The following is a 26,017-nucleotide window of genomic DNA, read 5'->3' on the forward strand; positions in this document are numbered from 1 at the left end:
CAAAACAATGATATATTGTAGAACATTAAAATCATATAAAATTCAATTTCAGTGTCCATAAATGAAATTTTAGTGGAATACAATCATGATCACTGGTTAATATATTGACTATGACTGCTTTTGGGCTACAATGGCAGAGTGAAGTAGTTGCAACAGAGACCTTACAACACCACAAAGCCTAGAATATTTGCTGTCTTGCATTTATATAAAGAGTTCGCTGACTTCTGGTTCACTTCTCAACAGAATCTATGTAAAATAGGAAACGATGAAATGATACCTTTAAAATATTGAAAGAATATGACTGCCAATCTAGAATCCAGAACTTACCAAAAATATCCTTCAAAAAGGAAGGTCAAATAAAGAAATTTTAGCAAAAATAAAAAAAAAAGAGAGAGAGAATATGACACAAACATACCTGAATAAAAGGAAACAATAAAGGATGTTCCTTAAACAGAAGAAATATAATCTCAGATACAAGCTCACAAATGAAGAACAAAATTAAGAGAAAGGAAAGGTAAAAATGTGGGTAAATTTAAATAAATATTGACCGCATAAAATAATAACAATAAGATTTGATATATATAGAATTAAAATACATAATATATGTAAAGTTAAATGGAATAAGCTGTTCTGAGGTTCTTGTGTTGCTTGGGAAGAGGGTAAAACATATATTAGACTGTTGAATCAAGGATATATTCTGTAATCTCTGTTTTACACACTAAAAAAATAATTTAAAATGTTATAATTACCAAGTGACTAGAGGGGGCAAATAGAGAAAAGAAACAAAATCTAAAGGAAGGGGGCCAGCCTGGTGGCGCACTCGGTAGAGTGCGGCGCTTGGGAGTGTGGCAGCGCTCCCGCCGAGGGTTCGGATCCCATATAGAGACCGGTCCGCTCACTGGTTGAGCGCGGTGCGGGTGCGACACCGAGGGTTGCAATCCCGTTACCGGTCACGAAAAAAAGACAAAAAGGAAAAAGAAAAAATCTAAAGGAAGAATGAATGGGAAGAAAAAGAATACAAAACAGGCAAAGCACTTTCACAATTAGATGGTAGAGTTAAAATTATTTAAATATGTACAAATGGACTAAACACTACAAAAGACATGGACTATCAGATTGGGTAAAAAATGAACAGTATGCTACTTACAAATACATAAAATACAAAGAAACACATAAAATACAAAGATATGTAAATGGTGAAAGTGGACAGATGAAAAAAGATATCTCATACAAACAATAACCAAAAGAAAGCTGTTCTAACAATATTAATATCAAGCAAAACAGACTTCAAGGCAAAAACCACTAACAAAGATAAGAAACTTCATAATGACAAAAGGTCCAATATACTAGAAAGATGTAACAATTATAAATTTGCATTTACCTAATAACAAAGGTTCAAAATAAAAAAGAACTAAAATAAGAAACAGACAAATTTACAGTATCACTGGAAGACTTTAAAAAATCTTTCTCAACCAATAAGAAATACAATAAGTTGTAAGTACATAGATTTTAGTAACATAAATAACAAACTTAGCCTCTTGACATATCTACAACACTGTACTTAATACCTGTAGACTACACTTTTTTCCAAGCGCACACAGTTTTACAAAAATTGATGCAGAAAATAAAGTTTTAAGAAATTTGTGAAAACTAAAATCAAACAGTGAGTGTTCTCTGACCACAGTAAGATTAAAAGCAACAAGATTATGGCATTAGCATGACTGGGAACCTAGGCAGGAGCCACATGCAGCCTCCCCCACCCAACAGAAGGCAGGAGCATGCCTGGGGACCTAGGTGGGAGCTGCAGGCAGTCTCCCCCACCCAACAGAAGGAAGGAGAATGCTGAGGACATAGGCAGGAACCATAGGCAGTCTCCCATGCCTGACAGAAGGCAGGAGCATGCCCAGAGATGTAGACAGGAGCCCCGGGCAGTCCCTAACCCAACAGAAGGCAGAAGCATGCCACAAACACTGCTTCTGTGTGGATGATCTGCCACAGCCATGGCCACCATAAGGGCAGCCTGTGGCCACAGTAGCAGCCATGGCCTCCATGCAGGCAGCTTGCCACCCACTCAACTGCACTGACACAAAGAGAATAGCAGAAAAAAGTGGAGGTCAGAAAAAAGAGAAGGAAGTCTCTCTCCTCAAAGCCCACTCCAGTGTAACAGAAGAAACAACTGCTCAGTCAGATGATCAGACATCAGCATAGAGTAGAAATACGAAAAAGCAAGAAAATATGACACCACCAAAGGAATACAGAAAGTTGCAAGAACCAGACCCCATGGAAGAGGAAACCCTTGAAATAAGTGAAAAGGAAATCTGAACAACAATCTTAAGGAAACTCAATGAGGTATGAGAAGACTCAGACAACACAATGAAACAATAAAAAGTATCCAGGCTATAAAGGAGGAAATTACAAAGAAATTAATACCTTAAAAAAGAACACAGCAGAACTCTTGGAACTGAAGGATTCATTCGATGAAATAAAAAACACAAGTGAGAGCTTAAGCAGAGGGTTAGAGCAAGCAAAGAAAGAATTTATGATCTCAGAGATGGTCTTTATGGAATAACCTAGGTGGACAAAAAAAGGAAAAAAGAAAAAAATGAAGAAAATCTAAGAGAGCTAGCAGTCAACCTTAAGTGCACAAACATCTGAATCATGGGTGTTCCAGAAGGGGAGGAGAAAGACCAGGCATTAAAAACCTATTCAAAGAAATAATAACAGAAAACTGCCCAGGTATAGGGAGAGACATGGACTTTCAGATCCAGTAGGCTCAAAGATCCCCAAACAGATTCAATGTAATAAGATCCTCCCCAAGACACATTCTAGCCAAACTGGACAAGCGCAAAGCCAAAGAAAAAATTTTAAAAGCAGCAAGAGAAAAGCATCAAGTCATCTATAAGGGAGCCCCTATCCAACTAACAGCAGACTTGTCAACAAAAACTCTACAGGCCAGAAGAAAATAGGATGATATATTTGAAATACTAAAAGAAAAAAACTTCCAGCCAAGAATAGTATACCCAGCAAGGCTATCCTTCAGAAGTGAGGACAAATAGCATATTTCCCATTCAAACAGAAATGGCAGGAGCTCACCACCACACAACCAACCTTGCAAGAAATCCTGAAGGGAGTCCTACATCTCGAATCTGAAAAATAATAATCACTATCATGAATACACAAGAAAGAACAAAACCCACTGGTAGAACAAAAATACAAATGAGAAAGAGAAAGAAACTAAGTTTTACCACCTCAAAAACTCAACAAACATCAAAGACAAACAACAAAAGGGGAAGAAACAAACAAAAACATATTTAAAACATCCAAACAAAAATCAATAAAATAAAATGCCAGGAATAAGACAATACCTTTGAAAAACAAGTCTATATGTAAGTGCATTAAACTTCCCATTCAAAATACATAGACTGGGGCCAGCCCGGTGGCACACTGCTACAGTGCGCCGCTTGGGAGTATGGCAGCGCTCCCGCCGAGGGTTTGGATCCCACATACAGACCAGTTCCCACTCACTGGCTGAGCGAGGTGCGGGTGCGACACCAAGGGTTGCGATCCCATTGCCGGTTCCAGTCCGGTATGGGCGCGACACTGAGGGTTGCGATCCGTTGCCGGACATGAAAAAAGAGACAAAAAGGAAAAAAAAAATACATAGACTGACTGGATTAAAAAGCTAGACCCAACTATATGCTTCTTCAAGAGATTCACCTCACCTGTAAAGACACATACAGACTAAAAGTGAAAGGATAGAAAAAGATATACCACACAAATGGAAACTAAAATTGAGCAGGAGTAGCTATTCTTGTATTGGATAAAACAGACCTTACACAAAAAATCATAAAAAGAGACAAAGAAGGTCATTACATAATTATAAAGAGATCTATTCAGCAAGAAGACATAACAATCAAAAATATATATGAAGTGTTGGGGGCAACCAACACTGGAGCCCCCAGGTATATAAAGCAAACATTATTAGGCCTAAAGAAAGAGATAGACCCCAACAGGTAGGGACCTAACCACCCCTATCTCAGCATTGGACAGATCATCTAGACAACAAATCAGCAGAGAAACACAAGATTTAAACTACACTTTATACCAACTGGACCTGGCAGATATCTACAGAACATTTCATCCAACTACAGGATGTACATTCTTCTTGAATGTGCTTCTGAACACATGGATTCTCTAGGATGGATCACATGTTAGGTCACAAATCAAGTCTCAACAAATTTTTAAAAAGCTGAAATGATTTCAAGTATCCTTTTAGACAACAATGGATTTAAACTAGAAATCAGTAATAAGTGAAACTCTGGAAACTATACAAATAAATGGAAATTAAACAACATGCTCTGAACTATGTATGGGTCCAAGAATAAATTAAACAGGAAATCAAAAAATTTCTTGAGATTAATGAAAGTAAGGACACACCATACAAAACCTGTGGGATACAATAAAAGCAGTGTTAACAGGCAAGTTTATTGCAGTAAATGTTTACGTCAAAAGAATAGGAAGATCTCAATAAAAAAGTAACAATACACCTCAAAGAATTAGAAAAACAAGAACACTCCAATTGCAAAATCAGTAGATGGAAAGAAATAGTTAAGATCAGAGCAGAACTAAATGAAATAGAGACCCCCAAAAATGATAAAAAAAAGATTAATGAAACAAAAACTTGGCTTTTTGAGAAGATAAACAAAATAGACAAACCATTAGCTAGGTTAACAAAAAAAAAAGAAGATCCAAACAACAAAAATCATAAATGATAAAAGAGACATTACAACTGATTCCACAGAAATACAAAGAATCATTAGAGGCTATTATAAACAACAATATGCCAACAAATTTGAAAACCTAGAGGAAATGGATACATTTCTGGACACATACAAACTACCAAGATTGAACCAAGAAGAGCTAGAAAACCTAAACTGACAACTAACAGGCATTGAGACTGAAGCACTAATCAGCAATCTCCCAACAAAAAAAAGCCCAGGACTGGATAGCTTTACTGCTAAATTCTACCAGACCTTTAAAGAGGAATTAATACCAATTCTCTTCAAACTATTCTAAAACATTGAAACAAAGGCCATTCTCCCAAACTCATTCTATGAGGCCAGCATCACCCTGATACTAAAACCAGACTAAGATACAACAAAAAAAAACTACAGGCCAATATCTTTGATGAACATAGATACAAAAATCCTCAACAAAATATAGCAATCAGAATACAGCAACACATCAAAAAAATTATACACCATGATCAAGTCGGATTAATCCCAGGGATGCAAGGATGGTTCAGCACACACAAGTCCATAAATATGTATACCACATCAACAAAATCAAGGACAAAAACCATATTATTATCTCAATAGATGAAAAAAGTATTTGACAAAATTCAGCTTCTCTTCATGATAAAGACTCTCAGCAAATTATGTATAGAAGGAAAGCATCTCAAAACAATAAAAGCCATATATGACAAACCCACCACCAATACTATCCTGAATGGGGAAAAGCTCTCAGCTCTTAAGAATGGGAACAAGACAAGGATACCCACTCACCACCCCTATTTAACATAATACTGGAAGTACTAGGAAGAGCAATCAAGTAAGAGAAAGAAATAAAGGGTATCCAGATTGGAAAAAATGAAGCCAAACTGTCCCTAATTGCAGATGACATACAGAAAAACCTAAAGACTGTATCAAAAAACTCTTAGAGGTGATAACAATTTCAGTAAAGATGCGGGAAACAAAATCAACATGCCAAAATCAGTAGCATTTTTATACTCCAATAATGAATTAGCAGAAAAAGAAATCGAGAAAGCAAGCCCATTTACCACAGTCACCAAACAAGAAAAAGAAAAAAAACACCTAGGAATCAATTTAACCAAGGAGATGAAAGATTTCTATAATGAGAACTACAAATCACTGTTTAAAGAAATTAAAGAGGACACAAAAAGACAGAAGACATTTCACGCTCTTGGATTGGAAGCATAAAATTGTGAAAATGTCCATACTATCCAAAGCACTCTACAGATTCAAGGCAATCCCCATTAAAATACCAATGACATTCTTCACAGAAATAGAAAAACAATCCTAACATTCATATGGAAAAACAAAAGACCCCAAATAGCCAAAGCAATCATGAGCAAAGGAAAATAAAACTGGAAACATAACACTACCTGACTTCAAATTATACTACAAAACTATAGTAACCAAAACAGCATGGATCTGGCATAAAAACAGACACTCAGACTGATGGAACAGAATAGAGAACCCAGAAATCAACCCATGTACTTACAGCCAACTGATCTTTGACAAATACAACAAGAACACACACTGGGAAAAAGACTGCCTCTTCATAAATGGTACTGGGAAAACTGGACATCCATAAGTAGAAGAATGAAACTAGATCTGTACCTCTCACTGTATACCAAAATCAACCCAAAATGGATTAAAGACTTTTATATAGCACCAGAATCTATAAAAATCCTAACAGAAAACAAAGGGGAAACACTTCAGGAAGTAGGACTTGGCAAAGACTTCATAAATAAGACCCCAAACAAAAATAAATAGGAAATTTGAATAGTCCTATACGTACTAAAGATACAGAAGCTATAATTAAACACCTTCCATAATAAAAGCTTCAGGCCAAGAGGGCTTCCCTGTTGAATTCTATGTACCATAAAAATATAACTTTCCCTCTCTCTCAACTCTTTCTTTCCACAATATAAGCTGATAACCTTGCCTCATATTTTAGAGAATATGGAAGATATCATAGTAGATTCCCCAGTCTTCACCACCAATTGACTTACCTCTGCATCCACCTTTTCCACCTTTCCTAGTGTTACAGCAGAAGAGGTAAACCTCCCCACATATCAAAGGTAAACATCTCCTTTTCCAGCCTAGATTTTATCTCCTTTCACCTTCCCAAACACTTTAGTCCTTCAGTGGTCCCATCTGTGTCTTGCCACACCAATTTCTCCCTCTCCGGTGATGCATTCCTATCAGCACTCAAACATGCCATAGAAACTCCCATCTCAAAAGTAAAACAAGAGTTTTCCTTGACTCCATCCATACTTTCCTCTAGCTGCTGCCCCATCTCTCTCTTTCCCTCCTCTCAGAGGAAAAAAATCCTTTCTCTGGAGAGTTGTCTAAAACTACCTCCAATATCTACCTTTCATTTACTCTTTTAATTATATATATTTGATATAGAAAAAAATATATATGTAACACATGTGAGTTATGGATGGCACCATAATAAAATGAATAATCAGATGAACTAGAATCCATTTATTTCTTTCCATATCCACACCATCACCCTAATCATAGTTACTATCATCTCTTGCCTGGACTATGTAACAACCTCTTTTTTTTTTTTTTTTGTCTTTTGTCTTTTTTCCGTGTCCGGCAACGGATCGCAACCCTCAGTGTTGCCCCCGTACCGGACCAGGGACCAGCAACGGGATTGCAAGCCTCGGTGTTGCTCCCGCGCCTCGCTCAGCCAGCGAGCGGGAACCGATCTGTATGTGGGATCCGAACCCTCGGGCGGGAGCGCCGCTGCGCTTCCCAAGCAGCGCACCATCCAGTGCGCCACCGGGCCAGCCAGCGCCACCGGGCCGGCCAGTAACAACCTCTTAACTTACTGCCTGCTTTATGCTCTTAAGTTCAATCTACATAAACAGGGTTGTCTTCTAAAAATCCTAAATTAAAATCTTTCCATGCTTTTTCACCCAGATTAAAATCCAAATTCCTTACCATCACCTACAAAGCACCGCATAGGTGGGCTCCTGTCTCTCTAATTTGATTCCATATCAGTCTCCCCTCTCTTATCTTCAGTCACAGCAGCTTCCTTTTGATTTCTAGAACACATTACATTCTTTTCCATATCAGGTCCTTTGCTCTGATGTTCTTCCCTTTGCCTAAAATGCTTCTTCTCTTCTCCTCTTCCCCTGGCTGGATTCTTCTGACTCTTCAGGTCTCAGCTTACAGCTCATCTCCTCAGAAGCCTGCCCTGACCATCCCATCTACAAGAGGCACCCTCATCCCCAACCCAGTTACTCTTTCATATCCCCCAGTTTATCTCATACCTAAAAGACAGTACAACCATTATTTAGTTTGCTTTTGTTTATTTGCTTGTTAATTATCTGTTTCTCAAAATTTAATCTTCATGAGGGCAGGAACCTGATCCATCTTATTCACTGCTGTAGCACTAATACTTGACCCAGTTCACAGCATATGTGAGTAATAAATACTGATTAAATAAATGAATACTGTATTTTGATTCTCAACTGATTCCTTGCTTGTATTCTCAATTAGTTAAGAACCTAGAAGAGAGGAAGAGGGTTCCCGCAAAGTTTCAGTAGGCTTGCAGGTGAACCTATAATGAGTAGGTTTTAGCTGAAAAGAAATCAGTAGTAACCCTTAAGAAAGTATTTTTGGGAAAATGAAGGAAGAGAAGGAAAATGTCAGATAATGGTAAACGTAAAGTTAACTGGAGAGGATATACCTAATTATAAAATCATATCCCCAAGAAAGTAGAGTAAGATGGGGCAGGGAACCAAAAATGGAGGAGAGAGATGGAGAGAGAAGAGGGGTGTGAAAGGGATGAGCAGTGAGGGGGTCTTTTCTTCTGAGACAACTTTGAGCAAAGATACCCTCCAAAATATTTCAGATGTTCTCCTGAACATCCCCCCATGACCTGTTACTTGAAATAAACTCCACATTACTAGTTCTGATTAACTCACCTGGATAGGGGATTCTTGAAATTTCTCTTACCACCGCCCATGGTCCTTTCCCATTCTCCAAATGAGATATCATGTCTGGTTTGGAAACTGCAAGCCCTGTTCACAGAAAAATAAATAGGATTTGATTGGAACTATGAGCAAGAACTATTACCAAATTCGGTTTCAGTTCTTAATCTTCTGTGCAGAGTGGCAATTACAGGAAGTTTCAGAGCTGCAGTTTCCAATGCAGTTGCCAATAACATGGTTATCTAAATTTGAATTTACATCAATTTAAGTAAAATTTAAAATTCAGTTCTTCAGACAGATTAGCCAAATTTCCAGTGCTCGAAAGCCATAAATGGCTAGTACCTGCCACATTGGACAGCACAGATAGAACATTCCTATCACAGCAGAATGTTTTATTGTACAGTAATGTTCTATAGAATTTACAAAGATATCTCAGAGGAGCTCAACACTACAATCCCAATTTGGTGGAATAATAAATCAAAGGAATAATCTGAATTTAGAAGGAAAATGAACACATTTGTTTTATTCTTTCTAGAGGCACTAATAATAACTCCTATTTATGGAAGTGGCTAGAAAAATCTTCAGCCCTAAATCTGTGGGAATGCCAACAATCTCCAAGATTCCAACGAAATATGTATTTCGTACTCTACAATGGAAGACCACTTAATTCAGAGTAAGAAACAGCATAAATCCCAACAATGTGCCCCTAAGACTAAAAGATACTGATACCTAAATTCTAAACCAAAATTCAGTTAAGAACTTTAGAAGCTTTATATATTTAGCACACCTGGTCAAATGGGTAGATACATCAACACAGAAGAGAAGTTATCCTTACCCAGAGAGACGAGATTCCTATAATTCTCTAGCATCACATCTTTGTGCAGGTTCCTCTGTGTAGGGTCCATCAACCTCCACTCCTCCAATGTGAAGTCTATAGCCACATCCTTAAATGTCACTGATTCCTAAAATAAATACACTGTGATCACACAGAGACTACACAATCAGACCTGTCAGGCAGAATAATATGTACAAAAACTGGGGAAGAACCACAGAAATCAGAATCACAAAATGATTATGTAGGTCAACCAGTTCAACCTTTACACGATATAACATGAACTCGAAACCATAAGAGGAAGCTTATTCCATCTTCAGAGTTTCACCTGATAGCAAGTTTTTTTTCAGATCAATTCAAATATGGCTTTCTATAATTTCTAAATATTGGTCCTGCTATATTATGATCTGGAGTCAAACAGCATGGTTTCCTCCCTCCCTAGAAAGTCTTTGAAATATTTGATGACAGCTAGTAGTTTCCTCCAAAACCCTAGCCTACCTAAAACATCAATATTAATAAAATAAATATCAATATTAATAAAATATAAAATATTAATAAAAGATTTATTTTATCATTCAGATTGTAGATACAGAATACTATAAGCTCTCTTTGAGAATGAAAAGTAAGAAGTCACAGGACACTGAGGGAACTTCTTTGGTGAGGCTATACAATATATATGAACTTTTTGAAGAAGTTCATGGAACGGCCGGCCCTGTGGCTCACTTGGGAGAGTGTGGCACTGGTAAGTGCCAAGGCCGTGGGTTCGGATCCTATATAGGGATGGCCTATACACGCTGGCTGAGCATTGGCGCAGACAACATTGTGCCGAGGGTTGCAATCCCCTTACTGGTCAGAAGAAAGAAAAAAAAAAGTTCATGGAAAAATGGAATTGAAAGATAATTTGAGGGCCGGCCCGGTGGCACACTCGGTAGAGTGCGGCGCTTGTGAGTGTGGTGGTGCTCCCGCCAAGGGTTCGGATCCCATATAGGGACTGGTCCGCTCACTGGTTGAGCACGGTGCGGGCGCAACACCGAGGGTTGCGATCCCATTGCTGGTCGTGGTACGGGCGCGACACCGAGGGTTGCGATCCCGTTACCGGTCATGAAAAAAGACAAAAAGGAAAAAAAAAAAAAAAGAAAGATAATTTGAGTCTTTCCACAAACTTTTTGAAGACCCCTAATATATATGCTTGTATAAAAAATGGAAGAATGAGCAATAAAATTTTTTAATGATTACCTATTGGGGGAAGGAGGAAATAAGAGCTGAGAGTACTGGAGTAGAAGCTAGTCGCCTTGTACTATTTCCCGTTTTGTAGATTTGACTTTTGAACCCTGTAAATATTTTATATTATTATAAAACAAAAATTAAATTTAAAAAAAGCAATCCCTAAAAATTAAAAGTAAAATGAAACAAGTTGGTAGCATACCCATTCATAAGAGAGGAACTATTTTGAGTGACTTTAAGACAGTAATTTTTCTGTATATCGCTTGTGAGAAATATCCTGAGGAGAAAAACAAACGAAAAACAAAAACAAAACTTTTTCAGTAAATAATCATTTTGGTAGTAGTGACAGAAATGCTATTCTGTAAGTGTTGTGTGTGGAGTGTTGGATAAAGCAAATTAGCATATTGATATCATTGAGAACTAATGAATTTAGCATGAGAGGAAGAAGATATAAATGTACTATTGATGAGATTAGGTTAAAAACTCCATAGTTGTCAATTTGATATGGAAGCATCAGTACACATTCATATTTTATGTTTAAGGAAAAAAACCACACATTTCCTAGATTTAGCTACTGAAAAGCGCTAGAAACAACAATCAATTAGGTAGCATTATGCAAGCCAGACTGCAGCCTCTAAATGTTACTTCCCATCAAAAGAAACCAGAGCCAGGAACATTATGAAGCTATTGAACATTACTAGGGTCATGTCCAAGACACTGGAGACAACTTGAAGAGGCTTCCATTGCCTAAGGACAGGACAATTTGAGCATTAATAAGGATAATAACTGTAACAGATCTCAAAAATATCTGATAACATTTATATTCATGAGTTCATAATAAACTATTAAAAAAAACTCTTTGATCATCTTTGGAGAATGCCTGGAAATTGGTAAATAAAGAGAAAGAATCAACCTTTTGTCCTTTTCATATGTAAACTATACATAGTTGTTATAGTAATCAAATGTAATTAAATTAGTTAATGAGGGGAGGGTTCTCTTTATGCAAGTACTCCAGCTAATAAATGAAGAAGGAATGCAGGAATTACAACATCACCATTTTGCAACCTCTAATAAATTAAACGATCATCAGGGGCTGCTAACATGAGAAAAGGCTTGAATTAGGCATTATGTATCTTCTGGTGGTATATACCAGCAATATGAAATAATATTGCAAAAAATATTTTTTAAAAATAAAAATCTGAATCTCATCAAGAATCTAACAATTTAAAGGAAATACAGGGGTAGAGGGGGCATGTTAAATAATCCCATGGGGGTGCAATCACTAAAACTCATTGTGTGTAAAATTCTAAATCAACGCCATCCAATAGAAATATAATGCAAGCCATATATGTGATTTAAAATTTTCTATTTGCCACATTAAAAATGGAAACAGTAATACAGTTTATTTTGGTAATATGGTTTATTTAGCCCAATTATACAAAATATTATAATTTCAACATGCAATCAATATAAAGATTATTAACGACATTATCTACATTAGTTTATCATGCTAAGTCTTTGTAATTGGTATGTTATTTTAAATTTACCGCACATCTCAATTCGGACTAGTCACAATTCAGGTGGCCAATAGTCACATGTGGCTAATGGCTTCTGCACTGGACAACACAGCTCTAAAGTTCAAATAACCTGGTTTCTTCAATAAACGATTACAAAAGGAGAAAAAGGAAGGGGAAATATCTACACTAAAAGTGACACTAAGATACATGTTAACCAATTATGCCTAAATCAACTGGGGAAACAAATATCAACTGAAACTTGATGATACAGAGGCTCACTATTAATTTTTTATATGCAGTAATAATAATATTGAGAAATAAAATCTGTCAAATTGATGCTACCAGTCCTGGGGCTACCACACCTGTCAAATATTCATTGCGAACTTGCAATGAACTAGGAACTTTAAGAATTAGGCAAGTAAAAGCAGCATTTTCTCTTTATTCCTCTTACATAAAATGGTAGGTATTACCTTTACCAATTTGGTTTCTTCTGCCTGAAGGTGAAGATCTTCATCTGGCTGGGTAACTTCAGGACTCTGAGGGAAATATACATAAGATCACTCAGTAATAGGCTGTCTATGACCTACAGCAGAGCCTCAACAAGCACCACCAGTGCACTGTGGATGCAGTGTACAAAGGGTCTTCAGAAAGTTCATGGAAACATTTGTATTATCTTTTAATTCTATTTTTCCACAAACTTTTTGAAGTAACCTTCATATATGGGATGACCTCTTTTACTGTTTTCCTACGGGCTGAAATTAAGGTCCCACTGTAACATCCAATCATAATCTTTCACCTCATTTGAGACAATAACACGCACATAATTGAGAAAGATATAATTGCATAATTTTAAGGGTGGCTTTTAACAAAGAACCTATGAAAACAAAAACAAACATAATAAAAGGTCTTCAGACACTACATAATTCTACATAATTCTGCTTTTTCATATGGGGATGAAATCCATTTCTCAGAAAGTATCTACCTTGTTCGAGAATAATATCCCAAACCTACTAACACTATCTGTTTTCTACAATTGAAAAATCATTAGTGTCTAGGAGCTACATGTCTCAGGAGCCACTCAGGAAATATTTCAGGGACCTCTTAAAATATTGTTTTCTTTCAAACCTTAGAAACTATATCCCCATGAGGACCTGATTTTATTTTAAAAAATGAAATTCTACTATACCATCTAGTAGTACTTATCCATTTCAGATTTCCTGTCATTTTAAAAAATTATGTAATAAAACTATTTACTTAAATTTCATTAGGAGAAATGTTATCCTAGTTCCCACCTCCCAAGTTCTTGTCTAAAAAGTACAAATATCAACCTTCTAGAAAATAAACGATGTGTACCTCAACTTCTGATAATTAAGAATGGGTTTGATCATGCCATGATACATGACTAGACAAGTTCAGTGGGAAGTATCAAGTGCAACATTTTGGTTTTTATTTATATTTTCAAGGGTATTTTTAAAAGACTATTTTCATGTTATATATTCTGGCTACAAAGAATAAAAGATCACTACTACAGGTTATGACATCATTACTACAACAAATTATATTTGTTGGTATTACCTTTCCTCTGAATCTCCTATTTCAAAAAGTCACTGCTAAAACACAGCTTTTATCACTTAATATTCATCCCAAATACATACACCCACACACACTTAAATTTCTTCAGGAAACATTAAAAGATTCATTTTAAATATCTAATTTCCAGCTCTATCTGTCACAACTCTCCAACTTGAATCACCAGCTTACGCACTGTCCTCTACCCTTAGTCTCCCTTCTCACCTGAAGTATCCTCACAAACACTTTGCGACAATTTAAACGCCCCCCTCTCCATAACTGAATACCAGCTTAAATCTAACTCTCCTCATGAGCTTTCCATGACCAAATCAGCCTACACTAATGTCCCATTTCTTTTCTTACATAAGATTCATGTTTACCATACTGCTAAGCAACTATTACTCACCTAAATAAATTATGTAACTATTTCTTTTGTATGCCTTACCTCAATGAGACTATAAGCTCTCTAAGGGCCAGCGTTGTGTCTTAAACATCATTTTTTTTTTTTTAAAAGATGACCGGTAAGGGGATCTTAACCCTTGACTTGGTGTTGTCAGCACCACGCTCACCCAGTGAGCGAACCAGCCATCCCTATGTGGGATCCGAACCCGTGGCCTTGGTGTTATCAGCACCGCACTCTCCCGAGTGAGCCACAGGCCGGCCCCGTGTCTTAAACATCTTTCTCTCCATGTCATCCATTAAATTTGGTCACTTCTTAATGGGTATGAAAGAGATGACTAAGAGTGGCACAAGAGGAATGGTCCTTATGAATTAGGGTCGGGGGTGTGTGCGTGTGTGTGCGCGTGTGTGTGTGTGTACATATATTTTTTCTCCAAAATTTCCTAAACCAAATATCCCAATTAAAAAATATTCCATCCTACTAACTCATAAATAACTGAAGTTTCCTGGGAACAATACAAATTTAACATAAAAATTAAAGATGACTAACATAATTAAAGATGGCCCAGATATTTTTGGAAAGATCGTGTATCCTGATATTTGGTTCAATAAGTATAGTGAATCCTCCTCTAGATTACAGGCTTTACTGCAATGAACCCAATTTTCATAAATCAGTTTGGTTCAGTTCCCAGAAAGGGTGAGGGTGAGGTAGAGAAGTCACAAGACTTCAGAAAAAGTAGACATGCTCTCAAATCAAGACAGCAGCTCAGAAACAGAGCAAACCCCAACTCACCAGAGGTCCAACTGAAAAAACCACAGCAGCCATAATCTCTGCCTCTGTATTCCGTTCTCTAGAAAGAGTAGTCCTAAAAAGACATATCTGTGGAAGAGAAATAAGCCATGAAAACAATCCTGCCTTGGGAATTTCAGACTCACCAAGGTGAAATTCTGACAGACAAGTGAGCATGACCTCCCTAAAGGAATACAAGAGTAACAATCAAGATCAGTGAGGGACAAAGATCCTTGCTCCTGGAGATCTTGAGATTTTAACTCCATTAAATGTAGTCACAACTAGCAGGCCAGACATTGTACAAAGGGCTTTTACAATGCTTTCTCATTTAATTTTCACATCAACCCATCGGGAATTACATTCCCATTCTTCAGATGAGGAATGAGGAAACTGAGGCCTAGAAAAATTAAACTATTTACTTATCGCCATGCACGACTCCAAATCAATCTAATTCCAAAGCCCACACCTCTTCCACTAAATCAATATGCTGTGTGAAGTGAAAAAAATTACTCAATTCCTTCTTTGCCACAATCACCTACACATCTAACAATGAAATAGTCCAAGAATCTCTTTCTCCTGCCTTTCCTGTGACGAGTCAAATTCCTAAAATGTTCAGAAATGTCAGTTTCATGTAAAGAGAACACAACTTCAAATTTAAATAATATTAGAAACCTTGAATGCCCTTCCCAATCTCATATACAAACAGATCCTTACCTGTCCTTTCTATATCAGGCAGATCCAAATAAAAAAGAAGCAGGAATAACAATAATAATAGAAGGGATACAGAATTCAATGAACAAAACATTAAGCAGTAATGTTTTTATATTGAAAAAAGATGTATGTATAATAAAGGTTTTATACTATGGAGAAACAGGGTGGCAGAGATCTTATTCAGGTATGCCTGGACACTATGCTTTTCTATCTTTGGTTAAGGATATGGCCTTGCAGATGCTGAATTTGGTTCAAAAACAAGAAGAGCCTAATGTTTGCAAACATTGTCTTAACAAGTGTATGGATCACATACGTACTTCCAGAATGATGTTACAAGCCCAGAGTATAAAAGGGCAGTGGCACAGTAAGAATTGAGCTTTCCAAATCTTGTGAAATTCTACTTTGTAATGACAGTTTCCTAGGCAGTTCTGACACTGTCCCTACCCAGTAATAGGGCCTCTGGGGGCCAAAGGAGTCCATGGTGAATTATGCTGTATCTGTCTCTGCCTCATACAGGCAATTTGCCTCCATTAAGAATCTATACCCAAGAGTTTTCCTGGTCAAAAGTGAGGTCTGAAGAGCAGCAGCACCAATATCACCAGAAAGCTTGTGAAAAATGCAACATCTCAGGCCCAACTCCAGAACCTTTCAATAAGATCCCTAGGTGATTCGTATGTACACATTAAGGTTTAAGACACACTGATCTAGAATATATCATCATTCCAGGATACATTCCAGGATATTTATGCCAAGGCTCAAAATAACAGAGAAAATGGAGATGCCTAAATTTGGAAGCAATACTACAACTTAAGCACATAGTTTCGTATAACAATAGACAGTAGAATCCATCAAAGTTGGTAGAAAGTAGAAAAAATACTATTCATATTAGAGTACAATAAAAAGAATCAAAAACAACGAATAGAAAAAGGTAAATAGAGAAAGGTTAATAGAGAAAGTCTATAGGTCTATGATGAGACTGAAAAGGTACAAATAACAAAAAAATAAGAAAATACCTATCCACAAATATGAGTTAACTAATTGGTAGCCAGTCAAAAAATACAAATATATGGGCCACAATAGCCAGATATATGACCATCTGCTAACCTATGAAAGACATCTAGGTACCATTTCCCCTTCCCTGTCCCCCTTCTTAAATGATGCTGCTGCCTTGCTGATGCTGATTGAAGGGTGCCTGACATGTATTTCCTTATACTAAATGGTATGGATTGTTAATATAAATTCTCCCTGAATGATAATATTAGCCTCAGGAATGAAAGGGCAGTGACATAACAAGTACTGAGTTTTTGAGAAACTCTATCTCACGCAAAGTGTTACAGGCAATTATATGACCCTTTAATTAGGGACTTTGTTATACTTAAATATACTGAATCTGCTCCTGACCTGAATGGACACTATGCTTCCCCTAAGGTTCAGTAGCTTTTGCTCAATAAACATAGCAGAAATTAACCTCACTTTACAGTTTATGCCAATCAGAAGCTCATCAGAAATGATACTTGCAGTAATTAATCATTATATTGTGAAAATAAAGAATACTAATGTACAAATCAAGGCTGCCATGAATGCAAAGAACATCAGAGATGTAGAAATTAAATAGAGATGAGCATATTGAAACTTCTACTCAAAAGTTATTTTCAGGCATTCACAGAACATTTGTTAAAATTAACCATACTCATATACCACAAAGAACACTGACCATAAAAGAAAAATCTCAATCGAAATCAAAAAGAAGAAATTTGGGCTGGCCAGTTAGCTCAGTTGGTTAGAGCAGCCTTATAACACTAAGGTCACGAGTTTGGATCCCCATAATGGCAAGCTGCAAAAAAAAAAAAAAAAAAAGAGAAAGAAGAAATTTGAATAGACTACATTCTCTAACCATGATGCAACAGAATTATAAATGTAAATGGAAGTCTGGAAGAGAGGAAAAACCTGTTGCCTGGAAATTAAAATAGGCCTGCCTTAGTAGCTATTGAGTCTAAGAGAAAACTTTAAAATATAATTGCCAATGAGTTAAAAAATGAGAGTATTATATATTAAAAATGCATGGGGTTGCTGCCAAAGATTTAAAGAGATTCAATTTATATCCCTAAATACTTTCAAGTAAAATTTTCAGAAAGAATGCAAATATTAAACATTCAGCTAAAGAAGAAAAAAATTAGCAAGCAAACCATAGGAAAGTAAGAGGCAGAAATAATAAAGCAAGAAACTAATGAATAAGAAAGCAAACAAACAAAAACAGCTGACAAAGCCAGGAGCTGATTTTGTGAATAGTGAAATAAATATACAAGCCACTGGCCAGTGAAAACAGAAAAAACAAAAAACAAAAACCCAAAATAGAAATGAGAATATGGTTATAACAGATAAACACTTTAAAACTGAAAACTTAAATAAGCCAATATAGCAGAGACTGATAATTACCTTCCAACATCCAGTCCCCCCTTCTACTTGCCAGAGAGTTGAAGTCTTTGCTGGCTACAAGACAACCCAGACAGTCACTTCCCAGTCTCCCTTGTAGCCAGGCATAGCCGTGTCACTAAATTACAGCAAAAAGGATCTGAATAAAAGAGATGTATGTAACTTCCAGGTCACATCTTTAAAAAGAGAGCTGCTTGCCTCCCCCACTTCCTTTCCCCTTCCAATGGCCTGCAATGCAGATACTGTGAGAGTAAACCACCTTCCACCATAAGGAGGATGACATTGCCCCCTAGCGGATGTGGGGCAAAAAGATGGAATGAACCTGGGTTACTAAATGACCCAATAGATCACAGCCACTTACTATCCACCTCCTTCACCGACAGCCACCTATCAAATCAGACTATTATATGAGAAAGAAATAAACTATCTTGTTCAAACCACTGTTATCTGGACTCTGTTAAATCTGCCAAATTATTTTCCTAACTTGCATGGCAGACCAGGGTTTAGTTAAATCAAGAATATATGTGAATATCATAAGAATGTCTGTTCCATGACACAGGGGTTTCACTAAGCACAACCAAAAAAGATTTTGGTGGAAGAGAAACAATGAGAAGTTGAGGGAGGAAAAACAGTGCCATGTGAATGTAAGACCAGGGTGAAGAAACAATATGAGAGGCTTCCCATATTGAAGCGTCAAGGATACCAACAAAAGTGGTTTTCCCTTATCCCAGTGTTTCTCTAGATTTTTAAAGTCATGTTCCCTTTGCAAATCTGATGAAAATTATGAATCCTCTGCCAGAAAACCCCCCCATATAATTAGGGGGGTCTCAAATCTAAGGATGCCAAAAACTCACTAAACATGCTTATTAAGAAGGAAGTTCTTAGGTTCCACCCAAGATCTAAATCAGAATCTCTACGTAAAAGACACAGACATTTACAGTTTCAACAAGTACCTCAGGTTTTTACTTTGAGAAATATTGTCCTAAAGCCAATTCCTGAACCTCAAATTAAAAACTCTTTTTCACACAGTTGCAAATCCAATTGAAATATGTTTTACCAAGAGGATTCTAGAGTCAAGGAGAAGTTGTCGCCCTGCATTAGTTACTTCAGCTGAGTTTCTGCCTCAAGCCAGGTATTTCTTGAAACAATCTTCGTCTCACAGCTCAGGAGCAACACTTTTGCTGTTTGAACATAATTTAAAACAATAATTGAAGCTGTCATAACAAATATTAACAATGACTATATGTCAATACTAGTAAATCTTACCTTTTGGGAGGTTACGGACCCATCTGAGAATGATGCACATGCATGTATGATGTTGCATGTTATTTCAGAGAATTTGAAGACTGACTCTCCCACCCCAAGACCACTGGCCCCCAAGTTAAGAAGCCCAGTTTTACAACATTGCAAAGAAAAAAAGGAGCCAAAAGAAATAATAAAAACAATTTCTTCTCAAACACTAAAGCAGACTTACAAAGAGCAACATAAGACCTTTTCAATTCCAAGGAACTACAGTAATGGTTTTCTGCATCATTAAAGTTTATTAAGAATGGCCTGAGTCATCATTTCTTTTTAAATCTGTAAAGATTAATAAACTCTGCTTTGGCAATATATCATGTAAATTATGCTAGAAAAATATGTTTAACAACTAAACTGTCCAATAAGCATCTTTTTTTAAATTTTATAATTAGAGTAATGCTATTTAAAATTCAATATATTCAGCTTGATCTCAACTGTGTATACAAAATTCCAGAAAAAAAGACTGCAAGTGAGTAAGCCAAACCTCTACGAAGACCTCTGACGCCTGGAGCTGTGTTTACCCTTTTTTCTACTTTACTATACTTTTCAAGTAGACGATAAGTATCTATATATGTAGGAGTTTGGTATAGGAATAAAATCCCAGAGTGGCGGTCCACACCTTGGTTTGGCTACTGTAGAAATGTGACTATTATAGGCGACTCACTTGAGCACAATGAATCAGATACTCGCAAATGAGGGTAACCACATTTCATGTTTCTACTTTCCCCTTTGACATTATGCAGAAGACATGTAGGCCAGCATTTCCCCAGAATCATAATTTCCCTAGATATTTTTTTATGGATTTCGTGACTTCACCCAAGCTCTGTGTTTCCAAGCACTGCAGAAGTATCAACAGAATTAAGGAGAAACTTCATTTTCTGTGGTTCCTAAACCCCATCTAAGTTATTTTAAAATAATGAAGGGTCCACGTCCTCGCTGAGAATTTGCGCGCCACAGACCAGTCCCGCATTTCCTAAGCAATGCAATAACACCGCTGTCATGTCAGGGAGTGACAAGTAAATTAAAAGCGGTTACTGGAAATGCCGTAAAATGAGCCGGCCAGGAAAAGCCGCCTCGGTTACTCCTCGGTAGCGCGGGTCACCGACGTGAGGCCGAGCTCCGTCCCTGCCAGCTCAGAAGCCCGGGCGGACGTGCTGCCGCCGGCCTCGCCCCTTCCTAGGTGCCCTTCGCTAACCACTCGGAGGGTCCCTTCCTCACTCCGGCCAAGCGCGGGTGGGTACACAGGGAAGGCCGGGTCGTGGGGGCCCGGCGCCTTCCAGCCCCAGTGCCGCCAGGCCCTCCGGGGAGAAGTCTCCCGCGTCAGGACCGGGCAGGAGACCGCCGGGCACACGGACCGCCGTACGAGTGAGGCCGGGCGGAGACGGAGGCGACACCCAGGCGGGAGGCCCAGCCCCAGTGGCTCCTCAGGGGTGGGCGGGCCCGCTCAGGGACAGGGGTTCTGGAGGGAACGGCCACGCCCCGGACGCTGCCGGGAGCCAAGCGCCGAGGGAGGGGCGGCGGGGAACCGGGGCCTGGCGCCCGGGGCAACGAGTACCTGGCGGCCGGACTGAGGACAACTGAGGGCACTCGCAGAGCAGGGCGGGAACGCTTCCAGCAATGGCGCCGGGTTGGCGGGGCCGGCCTCCGGGCAGGCCAGTGCGCCTGCGCGGCCGAGGCGTCAGAACTACAGTACCCAGAATCCTCAGCGCCTGCGCCCCCGCCCACCCTCTCTCCGTCCCACCCCGCCCCCATTGTCTGCGTTTATGAGGGAATTGGCTGTCACTCTTTGGGTGGCGTTAAAAAATGCAAGCTGAATACACTGTGTTGAGAGCCTATGACATGTGTCAAGCCCTACAACTAGGCACTAGAGACACAAAGAATGACCCAACCCTTGCCTTCGAACGTTTAGATGCAACTAAAGGAAGCCATTGAGAGAATAAATAGGCCTCCTGTAACTTAAAGCCTTGGACCACAGCAGAGTTGAGGTGTGTGTCCACGCTTTTGCTTGTCTTTCATTCAAGTTCTGGGCTCAGAAATCAATAATGCCTTCATTTGTGAGTATTTGAACCAGAGCTTTCTTTCTCAACTCATCTAGATGATGATGATGATGATGATGATGATGATGATGATGATGATGATGATGATACATCATTTCCTCTTCCCTAGTTCTGTAGATTTAATGTCCAAAGGCCATATTCTCCACAGCTGGTCAAACAGAATCCTCAAGGGCTCCAGAGCTGCCTCCTCAATGGTGAGACGGCTTCCTCTCTAATCCATCCCTAATCTGTGTGCCTCGGATTTCAAGACCTCTCTCTGCTGCTTTGATTGTATCTGAGTCCCATACAGATGGGTCTCTGAAGAGAAATATAAAACTCAGTGAAACTGAACACAGCGGGAAAACCGGGCTCTTGAGATCTCAAAGAGCCAATGGGTACCCTTGAGGAAAGTATGACATAAACCAGTGACCTCGGAACTATCAGAGGGGAAATGCCAACTGGGGAAATTGACCTTCTGAAGGTAAAAAATACAATATATGAAATAAAAAATGTATTGGATTGCATTAAGAGCAGATTAGACACTGCACAAGAAAAAGGTAGTGAATTTAAAAACATAAAAATAGAAACTACCCAAAATGAAACAGAGAAAAAAGGTAGAACAATGAATAGAGCACCCATGAGTTATGAGCAATATCAAACAGCCTAACTATTAAGAATCCCAGAGAGAGGGAAGAGGGGAGTAAAACAATTTTGAAAAAAAAAATGGCCAAATATTTTCAAAATTTGATAATTATCAAAATACGTTCTTATTCTGTTTAGTATTGCTATTAACAGAATTCCTGAGGCTGGGTTATTTAAAAAAGAGGTTTATTTGGCTCACGATTCTGAAGGCTGTAAAGTTCACATTTGGGCAGCTGCAATGGGTGAGAACCACATGCTACTTCAACTCATGGAAGAAAGAGGAAGGGGAGTGGGAGTGTGCAAAGAGATGACATGGTGAGGGAGGAAGCAAGAGAGAGAAACCGAGGAAACCAGACTCTTTTTAACAACCTGCTCTCTCGGGAACTAATCCAATCCCATGAGAACTAATCCAGTCTGAGAGACAGAGCCAGCATTAACCTATTCACGAAGACAGTGCCCCCATGATCCACACACTTCCCATAGGTCCCACCTTCCAACAATGCCATATTGGGAATCAAATTTCAACATGAGTTTTGGTGGAGACAAACATATTCAATCAATAGCACCCACAGATCCAAAAAGTTCAATGAGGTCCAAACGAAAGACCCAAAGGAAATCACACCAAGGCACATCATAACCAAGTTGCTACAAACCAATAATAAAAGGTAATCTTCAAAACAGTTCAAAGAACAAATAGATAAGATGGAGTAGACACACTTCTTCCTATACCTACCACTAAGTAGAGCTAAAAACCCTTGATATTATATGGCAAACAAATATAGGAAGACTCTGAAAATTTGTTACTGAACCCAAATGCTGCTGCCAAAAACCCTGGCTTGGCTCACCAAAATCTGTTACAGAACCCAGGGCATTCAGCTCCTGGCTTAGGCTCATCAAAATCTTGTTACTGAACTCAAGTCTGGGTGTCCACCACTGAAACAGAAAAAAACAAACAACTGAAAAGTCAAATTTTTGGTGGGATAGGAAGCCAGCTTTATTCAGCTGAAGGAGACGGTAGACTACTCCATTTCAAAGACTCAGATTTACTGAGGGGTTTTTAAAGAGGGGGTTGAGGGAATGAAATGTGGGAAATAAAAATCAGGAGAGAAGGGGATGTGAGCTGTGGGGGCTTTGTGCAAGGAGCCAGGTGCAAAGTCTTGCCAAGGCTCCATCTGGTTTCTGTTCTTGTCCATGCCATTATCTCAAGGCCCTGTAGGATTTTGATTTGTTTCAAAGTGGAGTCAGCTTTTTTTGCAAAGCTTCTCCATGTAGCTTTGCAAGGCTCTGGCTGACTTTGCTGTTGATCAGGGTCAGCTTTCAGACACGTGGCCTTGATTACTTTTTTAAATTCTGCAAGTCTCAAAGAAGAACTGTTAGTTTTGCAAAGTACTAATTAACTTTTTCAACTGCCTTATTTTTCTATTTAGCAAGCAAGATAAGAAAGTTAGGGGATGAGAAGAAAAAGAGGAGGAAAAAAACCTTTCACTTTCAAAATCTCCCACCCCAGCCCAGGTGGTTTTAGGTCCCAACATAGGTTCAGTCTTGCTCACTCAACAGTTGGAGAGAAGGCAGTCCAACTAGGGGTCTTGCAACTTGGAGAAAAACATGGTGGTTAGTTTTCTCAGTTTTCTTTTTGCCTTATATGTATATCCTTGCCTGGGTGCTGAAGAAGTTGGCAACCTAAAATGTCAATAAGTGCAGGCAAAAGAAGCCCCAGGAAAATTCAGGCCAAAGGACCAAGAAAAGGGAAACCTGGCATGACAGAAAACTTTTAAGACAATAATCATTCTACTCAAACACCACACACACACACACACACACAAAAGATGGTGGTCCCACCCTTTCTCCATCAGCAAAGGCTGAGTGAGCCTAGACTTCCACCCTCACCTAACTGTAATAAGGTGTCCCTTTGCCCCTGCAAGGGTGATGTGAGATGGCAGCGTGGGGAGCTGGGACTTTCTTTTACACCTGGTGGTACTGAGCCTTCCCACACACAATGTCAGTGGGGGTATGTGGGAAGCAGTAATAAGGTGCCTCTTCCATCCCAGCCAAGATGTTATCAGTGGTGGCCTAGTGGGGAGCCACCAATTCTACCCCTGCCCAGCAGTAACAAGAAATCCGCCTCCCCAGAGCTGTCAGTGGAGGTTGGATGGGGAACTCGGACTTTTACCCCCACCTATCAGATGGTGATCTTACTCTACCACAGTGGCATCAAAGGAGGACTGCTAAAACACAGGATTTAAATAAGACCCAGAGTATCATAATACTCAAAGTGCCCCACATTTGGTAAAAGACATGAATCTACAGATTCAAGAAGTTAAAATGTCCAACAGGATAAACACAAAGAAATCTAGGCCAAGAAAAATAATAAACTTCTGAGAACTAAAGACAAAGAAAAATCCTGAAAGCAGCAAGAGATAGACAACACTGTACAAGTAACAGAAACAATCAAATGACAGTGGCTTTCTTGCCAGAAACCATGGAGGCCAGAAGGAAGAGGGACAACATTTTTCAAGGGCTAAAAAAGTAACTGTCAACTCAAAATCCTCTATCAAGTGAAAATAGCCTTTAGGAATAAAGGGGAAATCATAACATTCTCAGATAAAAGAAATCTAAGATAATTTGTCACCAGCAGACCTACCCTAAAAAAATGGCTAAAGGAATTTCTTCAAATGGAAACAAAAGAGTTTTTTTTTTTTAAAAAGGGAAACTTGGAATATCAGGAAAGATGCTAGCTAGAAAATGGAAAGAGTAAAAATATGGTGATAAAATTTGGATGTGTTGTAGCCCCAAAACTCATGTGGAAATCTGATCCTAGTGTGGCAATGTTGGGAGCTGTTTGGGTGGATCCCTCATGAATGGATTAATGCTCTCCTTGGGGGCTGGAGGTAGTGAGTTCTTGCTCTATTAGTTCCCTTGAGAGCTGGTTGTTTAAAAGACCCTGGCACCTCCTCTTTCTCTCTCTCCCTCCCCCGCCTTCCTCTCGCCATGTGATCTGCTTGTACCCTCTGGTTGCCTGCTGCTTTCTGCCATGTGTAGAAGCAGCCTGAGGCCCACACCAGATGCAACTGTCCCAGAATCATAAGCCAAATAAACCTCTGTTCTTTATAAATTACCCAGTTTCAGGTATTGTGTTATAGAAACACAAAAAAATGGACTAATACATATAGCTTTTTAACATACTTATATAGAAGGGCAAGCACAAATAGAAAAGACACTTGAGCTGTAAATTTGTAAAATCCCAATTTTATTGTAATATTACTTTGCTTTATTTTCACTTGGGTTTAAGCATGAGATTTCAAAAAAATTAAGATTCTTCTCTACTTTAATAAAGAACTTTCCAGTTGCCTCAAAAAAATTGGAGGTACAATAAAAAATTTTTTTAGTCATAGGAACATGGGAAAATTTATTGCAAGCTGTGGCAGGCAGAATAATGTCCTTCCAAAGATGTCCACATCCTAATCCCCAGAACCCATGAATATGGTATGCTTGGTGTCAAAAGGGACTTTGCAGGTACAATTAAATCAAAGACCTTGATATGGAGAGATTATACTAGATTATTCAGATGGGCCCAATCTAATCACATGGCCATTAAACATAGAGAACTTTTATACTGGCTGTGGTCAGAGGGAGATGTGACTACAGAGAGAGGCAAGACTGCTGGCTTTAAACATCTAGTAGGGGGCCACAAGGCAAAGAATGTGGGCAGCCTCCAGAAGCTGGAAAATGTAAGGAAACAGATTGTCCCTTTGATCACCCAGAAAGGAACACTTCCCTGACATCATCTTGAGTTTAGCCCAGTGAAACCTG

General features: G+C 38.6%; 1 protein-coding gene across 4 annotated transcripts in view; it reads right to left on the bottom strand.

Annotated features, from left to right (window-relative positions):
* The window catches only part of LOC103592994 (zinc finger protein 624), a 30,492-nt gene extending 11,114 nt beyond the window's left edge, over positions 1-19,378 (bottom strand). The window contains exons 1-5 of one of the 4 annotated variants that reach the window (XM_008575905.1): positions 19,288-19,378; positions 15,090-15,176; positions 12,799-12,864; positions 9,591-9,717; positions 8,750-8,845 (exon numbers count right to left, since the gene is read on the bottom strand). In XM_008575905.1, coding sequence (XP_008574127.1) covers positions 8,750-8,845; positions 9,591-9,717; positions 12,799-12,864; positions 15,090-15,122 — 322 coding nt within the window. In that variant the 5' untranslated portion in view covers positions 15,123-15,176; positions 19,288-19,378. Of the gene's footprint in view, positions 1-8,749; positions 8,846-9,590; positions 9,718-11,013; positions 11,089-12,798; positions 12,865-15,089; positions 15,630-19,287 lie in introns of those variants that run through there. The other 3 variants (XM_008575906.1, XM_008575903.1, XM_008575904.1) reach the window with 3 other exon arrangements.
* Positions 19,379-26,017: the final 6,639 nt, after the last annotated feature.

Source organism: Galeopterus variegatus, unplaced genomic scaffold (assembly GCF_000696425.1).
Source record: "Galeopterus variegatus unplaced genomic scaffold, G_variegatus-3.0.2 Scaffold1255, whole genome shotgun sequence".
Classification (NCBI taxonomy): domain Eukaryota; kingdom Metazoa; phylum Chordata; class Mammalia; order Dermoptera; family Cynocephalidae; genus Galeopterus; species Galeopterus variegatus.